This window comes from Carassius auratus, chromosome 8 (assembly GCF_003368295.1).
Source record: "Carassius auratus strain Wakin chromosome 8, ASM336829v1, whole genome shotgun sequence".
In the NCBI taxonomy this organism is placed as follows: domain Eukaryota; kingdom Metazoa; phylum Chordata; class Actinopteri; order Cypriniformes; family Cyprinidae; genus Carassius; species Carassius auratus.
In genome coordinates this window covers 2,824,970-2,836,450 of record NC_039250.1, presented here as the reverse complement: position 1 = coordinate 2,836,450, position 11,481 = coordinate 2,824,970, and the positions used below count along the sequence as shown (strand labels likewise).

The 11,481-nt window shown below is 35.8% G+C and overlaps 1 protein-coding gene across 1 annotated transcript; it reads right to left on the bottom strand.

Moving 5' to 3' along the window:
* Positions 1-4,084: 4,084 nt before the first annotated feature.
* On the bottom strand, positions 4,085-11,378 carry LOC113106982 (pre-mRNA-splicing factor SPF27). Its single transcript, XM_026269083.1, has 7 exons — positions 11,218-11,378; positions 10,895-10,987; positions 10,738-10,808; positions 9,442-9,603; positions 4,954-5,004; positions 4,754-4,834; positions 4,085-4,621 (listed from the first exon to the last, which is right to left on the bottom strand). Exons 1-7 carry the CDS (start codon positions 11,308-11,310, stop codon positions 4,495-4,497), a joined length of 678 nt encoding a protein of 225 aa, XP_026124868.1. The 5' UTR covers positions 11,311-11,378; the 3' UTR covers positions 4,085-4,494.
* Between the last annotated feature and the right edge of the window lie 103 nt (positions 11,379-11,481).

Below are 11,481 nucleotides of genomic sequence, written 5' to 3'. Positions count from 1 at the left end.
GATGTCAGTAGCAGGTGTGTAGATGATGCTGATGTCACTAGCAGGTGTGTAGATGATGCTGATGTCACTAGCAGGTGTGTAGATGATGCTGATGTCACTAGCAGGTGTGTAGATGATGCTGATGTCACTAGCAGGTGTGTAGATGATGCTGATGTCACTAGCATGTGTGTAAATGATGCTGATGTCACTAGCATGTGTGTAGATGATGCTGATGTCAGTAGCAGGTGTTTTTTCCAGCTCCTTTATTTTTCCCATGCCTCAGCAAGAGCACTTAATTAACATAAAGCAAACAACAATACATGTATTATTTTGTGTTAAACATAACACTTTAATAAAAACAACTCATTAATTTGGAAAGTTACTTAGAACATCAATTCAAAGTTAAATAACCTACAAACTATTATAAAATAATTTTAATTCTGCTTGTACAACAGATGTTTGTTCAACTGCTCGTATTTCCTACATTGTTGTGGATTTTATTGATAACTTTAAATGTCTTTGTTAATTTTGTGTGACTTCAGCCAGAAAGAGAGCAGTATAAAAGGGTGATGGCAAAAGTATAAAAACACCGCTTCACTAACCTGCTTGACTGTTAGCATAACTGCTACCATATGCTACATTAAATGTATAACGTTACATCTAAGAATACAAATAAAACATACTATATTTGATTAATGTCTATAGTTGCCGATAAGCTTTTAATATAAGTTATTGTTTTAGTTAACACATTACACTCACCTGTGACTGGACGGCTGTTGTCATCGTGCTCCCGCACCATCTCAACATTTACTGCTCTGCACCACAAACATCCCGTTTTGATGGGTTCTCCGCAACTTTTCCACGCAAACCTGGAAGGCACAGCCCACGGTGCGAGATCGACCGTACTCCGGGTGGACACGGACCTCATCCTCCGTGAAGTGCTTAGCACACACTAAAGTACCTTTCCTCACAGTAATTGTCGCCTCCTCCTCTCGCCTTATAGCCCAATTTCTACGCTTTTTTTATTTTCGTCGGTAGGAAAACTATTAAATGATAACTACATTTATTATTATTATTATTAATTAGAACACAAAAGGCACACTATACACATCTGAATACTTTTGGTCTCCGCCATTTTAAGAGAATGATCGCTATAGCGCTAACATTTGATTCAGATCGGGACTCCGAATCCTGTTTCGCAAAGGGGCTTCGGAGCGCGTTTCGTGAATCATCTGATCAGGGCTTCGGAGTTCGCAAAACATATGATTCAGGTCTGGACTCCGAAGCGCATTTCGCAAATCATTTGATCGGGGCTTCGGAGCGCGTTGCGCGAATCATTTGATCGGGGCTTCGGAGCGCGTTTCGCGAATCATTTGATCCGAGTTCGCAAAACATTTGATTCAGATCTGGACTCCGAAGCGCGTTTCGGGAATCATTTGATCGGGGCTTCGGAGCGCGTTTCGCAAATCATTTAATCGGGGCTTCAGAGTTTGCAAAACATTTGCTTCAGACCGGGACTCCAAAGCGCATTTTGCGAATCATTTGATCAGGGCTGTGTTCAGCCCCGACAAAACATTGCACAACGTTTTTTAAACAGAAACAGGTGATGCCTTGAACACACTGTTCTGATGACGCAAGAGTTGCAACTATGGCAGCTGAGAGGGCCATTCTTTGTGAAGAATTTTCGGAGCCATCTATTTAGCCTCACATACTGACTTTATTTGTAATTCATACGGTTTTAATACCCTGTATTTTCTTTCTCATTTTTAGGAAAAGCACTTAATTACCATTGTTTATTTCTATACCAAATGTCATAACACTTGCAATGAAGCTAAAAATATAAACAACTACATCAAAATGTTGATTTACAGTAAAACTTGCGACAAACATGTCTTCTAATATCCTTAGTTGTTGCGTATACCGAGCTGCAACGAACACATTTGTAGCTACATTATTTTCCTTGAAGCCATTGTGCGAGTTCACTTTAATACCGAATGCTTTATATACATGTTGCTGCTGATTGGACTGCAGTGCAGTTCTGACACACCCACCAAACAAGAGAAAACGCGTCTCTAACCCCGTTGCACAGCGGTGCACGACGACGTTTCCAGGACACATCACGTTCAAAATGAAGGCAGATATTGTCTGAAGATTTTGCCAAAATATTTGACTCAAAAAGTCCAGATGATTCAAGCTGTTCGTGACTGTGAGTGTAACAGCAGCAGCAGAAATTATTAACCGTAAATGAAAACATTTAAAACTTTGATTCCTCGATTAAATATAAATAAATAAAAAAGTAGCAAAACATTACATTCAGATGATATGTAGAACTCTCTGTGATTATCAGTGTCAGACTGTGTGTGTTGTTTTCTCCGGGGCTCGTGGGACAGGGGTACTACTCTGGCTGTGACATCATCATCCTGGGGAGGGACTTTGAGAGGATTCAGATCATCCCAGGAGCCAAACACGGGAACATCCAGGTAAACACACACACACACGGTTCTGGCGTCCAAACAACATCAAGGTCTTTATAAACTGTTACAGCACTTACTCAGAGTGACACATAGCATAGCTCTTAGCCTCATGGTTGCAGTTTGAGGTTTAGGAATTAGTTTTTTTTTTTTTTTTGAGCCTTTATGTTTATGTCAGTTTTAATAATTTTAGCATTTCAACTTTTTTTGTAAAAAGTTACTACTTTAATTTTAGTACTGTTTTCATTTAATTTATAGTGCTTTTTACTTTACAAATCATTGCAAAGCAACTTTACAGAAAATTAAGTTTCTACAATATTTCGTAGTAAGCTTACACGATTTATCTATATCATTTTACTTTAGCTTTATTTCAATTACAGAAAACTGTTTTTAGTAGTTTCAGTCTTAGTTAACAACAATGACACATAGTTGGTTGCTTTGGGAATTACTAGTTAGGAATAAAAGTTTAACTGTGTGTGCTTATTTTACATATTTTTTTTTTTTTTTCTAAGTAAAAATTATATATGTTTTTGTACGAGTTTCTGCCTTCTGCTGAATGCTAAAAAGATGATGCTTTAAACACCAAATGGTTGATGGTACCCATTCACTTCCATAGTATTTCTTCCTCTATTATAGAAGTCAATGGGTGCCGTCAACTGTTCGTGGTGTTCTTCTTCACTGCAGAGAATGATGCTCTTCCTCTTGTTTTCCAGCTCAAATATCTGAACATTCTTAAATCGAGAAGCATTTACTGAAATATAAATGAGTTCATGTTTAAAACAAGAACTAATATCTGTCAGCGGCTAAGGAAAACGATTCAGTTGTTTCACAAACACAGACGGGGTGAATTTATGAATGAAAGTGTAAAAGTTTTGTGTCAGAACTTTTACACTTTCATTCATAAATTCACCCCGTCTGTGTTTGTGAAACGACTGAATCGCTGAATCCAGTCAAAAATAGAACTTGTTGTATAATGCAGAATGTCACGGGATTTGACTATTTTGGAATGAATACATCTATATTAGGGATGTAAAATGAATCAAATATCGATATGGACTAGTGTATATGAATATTAAAGTTAAAAGAGACTACAATTGTACTACGTGTCTCTGGGAATGAGTGCTCAATATGTGCATTTTGCCGTTCAGATACACACGATGCTCGCAGTGTTTTCCCCCACGCTGGCCACGCCCCCAGCTATGAATATTAAAATATTTTATCAATGTGATCGGGAGGAAGATCAATTAATTTAATTTCGTAGTAACTAACCATGTTGCATTCAAATCGATAAAAAAAAAAATCAAGTTAATGAGCAGTGTGCACTATTTTGGGAGATCAAAGAAAAAGCACCCAATTAAGCATATATTTAAAATACCTTGGGACTCACAAACAGACCACTAACTGCAAGTAACTAACCACTGTGGTATGTAACAATTTAATACAAAAGTTTAAAACTAAAGTTACTTTGATTCATGTAGAAGATTAACGGGAATGGCATGAGAGAGGAATTAAAAGTGAAAAAAGAAAATAAAAAGAACAAATGTGTGGAATGTAGCCTGTGATATTTAGATAATTTATATTTTCCATTTCCAGACACATTGGTGGAGTCTTAACTGAGAAACTGAACAATGCAAGTCATTTCACCATTTTATTGTATATGTAAAAAAAATATTACAAATTGAGTAGAACATAAAAATTAAGGAACTAAATGTCCACCAGGTAATCTTACATAAACATTAAATTGTTATAACTGCCAACACACCCACATTAAGTACTTTATTTATACAGTAAACAAATGTGAGTTACTGATTTCCAGAATCAAAATGGACATCTGGTTTAATTTTGGTGCAAAATCATGAACTATACATCAGCTCATCCTCTGTTTGCACTAAAACACTATTGCTCATTTGTGTTTTACAAAGACTGTTTTCTCGATTCATCACGAAAACAGAAACAAAACAAGAAATACAACATCACTCTTTGGTGATCCTCTGCTTCAGCAAAGTCTGACAGTTTCAAGATGGTGTTGAACGGTTTTCATTATTTAAAAATCCTGTCGAATATTCTCTTTGTTCTCATCACCCTGTTGCCGTTTCATCTGTGCCACTTCGTTCTCCAGCTGTACAATGGCTCTCTCAATCTCATAGTTCTTACTAACCAGAGACACCCAGCTGTAAAAACATAAGCAGAAATGCTTCCATCAGAGCTGAGCAAACTAAATTCAATTGAACTTGGGGACAATTTCTAGAAATGTCATATAGAAATATAATCAATTTCATATAGAAACAAAATAAAGTACTTACTTTGACTCAAGTTCTCGTAATTTGGCTCCTCCAGCCAGCTGATCATTTTTGCGCTGCCAGTTCAGGTCCTGTATCTGCTTTCTGAAAGGAGAATAGAAATATTAAGATTCATTTTGAAAGCTAGTTTAATAGATTGTGCACAATCACAATATACAACACCCATATGTAAAGTAAATTACATTGACCAACAAGTCACTCACCTAGCCTTCTGTAGTTCCTTTTGTGCATTTTCAATCATTAAGGCCAAGTTACTGTTTCACAGAGAAGACAACAAATTACGATCAACAAAAAATAATCCACAAACAGAACTCAGAATTGTTTATATTTTCTATTTATATTGTGAAATTAAAGAAATAGCATTTTAATCCTGTAAGCTTTTTAGTCATGACCCCGCAAATAGCTTTCACCATTTTTAAACTGACTTTAACCCCCCTAATGTAATATAAAGTAGGTCAGTCCTATATTAAAGGAATAGTTCACCCAAAATTTATCATTTGCAGAAAATCTAGTCACCCTCAGGCCATCCAAGATGTAAATGAGTTTGTTTCTTTGTGTGAACAGATTTGGAGAAATTTAGCATTATATCACTTGCTCGCCAATGGATTCTCTCTGCAGTGAATGGGTGCCGTCAGAATGAGTTCAAACAGCTGTTTAAAAACATCACAAGTAATCCACTCAACTCCAGTCATCAATAAACATCTTGTAAAGCTAAAAGCTGCATCTTTGTATAAAAACAAATCCATCATCAAGTCTTTAACTACACTCCATTGCTTCCAGCTAAACCGTGTCATATCTAGGGCTGTCACATCCAAAATAAGTTTCTGTTTACATGTGTGCGTGTACTGTGAATATTTGTTTACATGTATATACACATACATATTTAGGAAAAATATAGGTTTATATAATAAATTATACAAATATAAATATATAGATGTAAACATGCAAATATTTCCAAAATATATACTTTATACACATATATGTTTTGTAAACATTTTTTATTTTGGATGCGATTAATCACGTTTAATTGTTTGACAGCACTAACTCTATCCATAATATTGCTTTCTTCAATGAAAGTCACCTTAACTGAATTGTTAAAGTACTATGTACAGATCAAGCACAGCTTACAATTGCTTTAATGTTAAAACACCTTGATGATGGATTTATTACAAAAACACAGCTTTTCACTTTAAGCTGTTAACTGATGGACTAGAGTCATGTGGATTATTGTGATGTTTTTATCAGCTGTTTGGGCTCTTATTCTGATGGCACCAAATTACTAAGATGCGATGGATGCGTTATGATACCCCTTTGCAATATATTTACCCGACCTTCGGTTAAAATAAGAGAACGGTCACGCTGTCTGTTAATGTACGCATCTGAAGTGTCTGTGCAGGAAATAATGCATTATTTATCGGATCTAAGGTATCGGACAAATTCTCTTATTGGCTCGATAAAAATAACAGAAAAATGTAAATTTATCGGCCGATATTGATATGGTGGCCGATATATCGTGCATCCCTAGATGATTATACATGTTTGTGTTTTTCCCAATCCTGGTAAAAGAAACATTTATTTTTTATTTTTAGTGATGACTAAAACTACTTGAAATGTTTTGTTTTATATTGTGTGTTCCCAAAATATATTCTCATTTCATTTAAAAGAAGAGAATAAGACTCGGGACAACTGAATGTGCACGTGTGCATGTGTGTGAGAGAGAGAGAGAGAGAGACCTTTTTCCTATAGTCTGTCTGAATGTGTGTCTGTATGTGTGTGTGTGGAGGGGGGAGATACCCCTGATTCCTTTAGTCTGAATGTGTGTCTGTGTGTGAAAGAGAGAGAGAGAGTAAGTTTTCCGAAAGTGAACATGTAAAAACTCAGGGATCCCCTCTCAGTCTCGTATCTGCTGTTCTGCTCCTCTTTGCACTCTGAATTCAGCTTCAACTATCAACTGGCATTGTGTAAGATGTAATATCCATACCAACCCCTGAAAAATTTAAGACATTTGTAATGATTTATTTTTATTCATCAAGCTAAACATTTTTATTACTTTATTTTCAATTCAGTATACAATGTTATTTTTTTATATTGCTGAAAATCAGAAAAACAACCATTAGAATGAGTGTGTGTCATTTTATTGCAATATTTCAAATATTTTATTATTACTCATTTATTGACTCATTTAGTGATGTAATTTTATTTTAAACATCAATGCATTGACAACACGGTCAATGTCCACAACAATAATCAACATGAATTTTTCTCTCTAAAAATGTATATTCTTTTACTTATTTTTCAAATTGTCCCTAAACCAATATCTCTCTCACATCTGTGAAGGATGACCAAAACCCACCGGATAAGACCCTTCAGTTTGATTTAAACAGATGTCGCATAGCATACTACAGGTCCGGCATCTGTATTACAAACAGGTGACTGTATTGGATGACATAACCACTATCTCATTTCATGAAATATCGCAAACAGATGTCATAGTGCATCTGCGTGCATTAACGGACGGTGTGACCGTTCTCAGGTTTTGTACAGAAACTGCAGAATGAAATTCCAGAACTTTAAGCACTACTTTATTGGTTTTCAGGGACTAAAATCAGAGATCTCACTTATCAAACAATATTGTTATTATCTTTCAAATTCTAATATACTAATTAAAAACTTTAACATTTGAAAGGATATTATGGAAAAGTTAGATTTTTTTTTTTCATGAATTTAATTGACCTGAAGAATGAAAGCTGTATCATAAACTTGGGAAATAAGATATTTCACCACTTATCAACACTAGTGTGTGAGAATACACTTAGCTCACAAGATATACAGATACTTGGTTCACTATAATGAGTCAATATTTTTATACTATTTTTAAGATTTTTTAAAATTATAAAATATTTGTCTTTAAAATCACAAAAATCTAAATGCAGTTGTATTTTGAAATATTTGAACTAATCTCGGGCTGTAACTAAGGATTATTTTGGTAATTAAGTAATCCACTGATTATTTTGACAATTGAGTAATCTGATATTTTTTAGTAATACAAATAGACCTAAGTGAAAAACAGGCTTTAGTATGGCTATTTATATATAAACTAAGGATGACGCAAAAATAATTGGTTCAAATAAAGTATCAAAATCAAGTAAATACATGGTTTTATTGAACAACCCTGAAAAAATGGGCATACATAATTTAATATGCCTACACACAATATGAATATAACCAACTCAAGTATATTATGCACTATAACAAACACCTTCAGAGGGCGCCAACGGCCTGACGATGGTTCACTTTTAAAGTGTGATTCAAGGACTTTAAATCCATGTAATTTTAATATTTGGCCACCTGCAAACTCAGAGCGAGGATTTGAATTTATTTTAAATTGAGAAATATGTCAATGAACTCACTGCGTTGGCATGGGTTTATAAATGATTTACAATACAAATCTAGTGAGATAACTATCTTCCTAGATGAATGTAATGCTACACAAACTCACAGCATATGTAAAGGAAGAGTTTGTGTCCCAAGCGGCTGAGATGGAGATGTGCTCCATGCTTGTACCGTATTTTCCGGACTATAAGTCACACTTTTTTTTCATAGTTTAGCTGGTCCTGCGATTTATAGTAAGGTGCGACTTACTTATCAAAATTAATTTGACATGAACCGAGAGAAATTAACTAACAGAAAACATTACCGTCTACAGCCGCGAGAGGGCGCTCTAATGCTGCTCTGTGCTCCTGTAGTCTACACTGAGCAGCATAGAACACCCTCTCGCGGCTGGAGACGGTAATGTTTTCTCTTGGTTCTTGGGTCTAAATAAATGCCCAGTGCAACTTATATGTTTTTTTTTCTCGTCATGACGTATTTTTGGACTTATGCGACTTATACTCAGGTGTGACTTATAGTCCGAAAAATACGGTAAATTATAACAGTGCAACACAAAATGCATCAGACTTTAAATGCATTGCCAAATGAAACCCTAATGAACAGCACATGCAATAAAAGAACGAACAATATAATGCAATCACTATCAAAGTGATCGCGAGACTGCTTTTCACCTGAAGGAGTAACATCACAAAACGGCTCTGTATTTATATCAGACACGCTGCATCGTTAATTTTGCGTATACTCATTTCATATGTAGTGCCCTTTAAAAACTAAAGTACTTTTCAAGTACCTTCTCAAAAATATGGCTATTTTTAATGGTTTTCCAGGACCTCAAAAAAAAAAAAAAAAAAAAATCAAGCACTTTAAGCACCTTGGACAAACCGGGTATCTCAACGCATCCGCAGTACAACAGCTAAGCATGATATATTATAAAGCAGCTGGAGTATACTGGAGGTCCGGTGTCTATGTTATAACAGATGTTATAACACTTGTCATAAGGTTAATCCCTAATGACAAGTGTTATAACAGATGTTCCTAATGACATGATATATCAGAAAACAGATGTCACATCACAGCTGCCAATCATTCACGGATATTGTAAAGAATTACATATGCATGATTTATTAAAAACAGATGTTATATCATGTCATATCCACAGCTGTGACCATTAAAAGGTCATAAGGTTAATCCCCAAGGGGGCGGGTCAAAGGTCAAAGTCATCAATCATAAATTATGACTAATACACTAACTACTATGGCCTTAGGGTGGCTACACTTATGTTTTCTGGCGTGTTCACTTACTCATTAGACACCTTCCATGCATTAGATCCATACTGAGCCATGAGCTCGAGGTTTTCAATGCGCACTGCCTGGTGCTCCAGCTGGGCCATAGAGTTATTGACACAGTCCTGCCATGCTGTGATGTCATTCTTCTGCCCAGACGTTGGAGCAGGAAGCTCATATCTAAGAAAACAAGCACAAGAAGGTAGATTTAACAGCAAACAACTCACTTTTTTTAGATAAGAATGTAGACTCAAAATTAGCCCAACCAACACATTTAGGCCTTCCTATAGCTCAAAAGGTAGATCATGGCATTAGCAATGCCAAGATCATGAGTTTGATTAAACCAAGAACTGATAAAAACATGTACCTGGAATGCAGTACAAGTCTCTTTGGATAAATGGATGTGAATCTGTACATTGAATGTAATCAACAGTGAAGCTAGTTTGATTATTGAAACATCACTTATCCATTCAGTTTCACTTATTTTAGCTGTACTGCAAACTGTTATCATATTTTATTTTATCATAATGCAAAGTGCAGTAAATCAGTTTATACAGAAAATAGCTTACTTCTGCAATGCAAAATAAGGTGGATTGGATTATGCTAGTGTCATACTTCACTGGGAAATAGGCTGCTACAAGCTATTAATATTAGCGCTGCCTTTTCGCCCAGAGACATCTGTAGATTGGAAATGTTCTTGTGCCTCGTTATTCATTTTGTGCTAATGTTAGTGATGTGCATAGAAAGTTATCATGGCTGTTGGTGAAAGTTACATTTTAAATTACATTTACCACTACTGGTATATTGCCATAAAATATTCAAGTATCACACTCCCTGTTCTTTCTTTGAAAAGTTAGTATATGTGGGTTTCAGACATGTGAGTAAGGCCCATCTTATTATCAATATTATTATTTTACAATATCCACAAACAAATTTGATGAAAAGACTGTTTATCAAGGCTCTGTTGCTTGGAATATGGTTCCCATAAATATACAAAAGAGTAAAGGCAAGTATGCGTTGCGAAGAAAATGTGAAGGTATGCTTATATAAATGTTTATGTGCTGCTACTGCTAGAGGTATACTTTTGTGATTGCTGTAACTGTACTTGGGATCTTTTTTCTTATTTGTATGAATTTTGTTTTGTACAGATATGTAGACCCCAGGAAGATTAGCCAACAGTTTGTGGAAGCTCATAGGGATCCAAATAAACAAACAATAGATTCATTATAATTTAATTTAACTTCATTAAACTAGAAGAGGTTACATTAAGCAGAACACAATATTGGATTTGACCACCTGTAACAGAAACTTTACCTCTTCATACTGAGCAGCTCCATGGGTTGACGAGCCGACAGTCTCTCAAACTCATTCCTCATGATATCAGTCTAGTGAGAACAACATAACACTAAGATTATTATGCGAACATGAAGATTATAGTACAGAAGGAACAGAACGGGTATTTTTCTTTCACCTCAAAAGCAGAGAAATCTGGCGTGGGAAGATAGCTCAGATAGTTCTTGGTTGGTCTGTATCGTCTCGTCTCTTCCTCCACCAAAGCTGCTGCCTAAAATCGATTCGAATGTAATTTATTTTCTGCTAATAGAGATAACAGTAATACTACAGCGTAGTTAAAACAGAAACATGAGATGGTTAAACAACTGAACGGTCTCATTTTAGAACCAGAAGCAGGCTCCGCCGTTAGCTGACTGCATAGTGAGAACACAGGTCAAACGTATTATTTATCGTCGTTTTAAGAAGACAGAACGTGCAGATAGACATATTCAGTCTACTCACGGCTTCTCGGACCCCTGGAGCATCGTAACCCTGGTCGAAATAAGGCAGAGCATCGACAAAAACATCACCAGCGACTGAGGCTGGTCCTGCCATCCTTTACAAAAACCATAGACAGTAAAAGAAAACACGTTCCGTCTTCTTCTTCTTCTTCTTCTTCTTCAAGGTTTAACGGCGGCTTACATCCGAGAGCGTTACATTACCGCCATCTTCTGGATTATTCTCCTGAGACCCAAGCTTGTTTCCCGCGATCATATTTTCCTCATC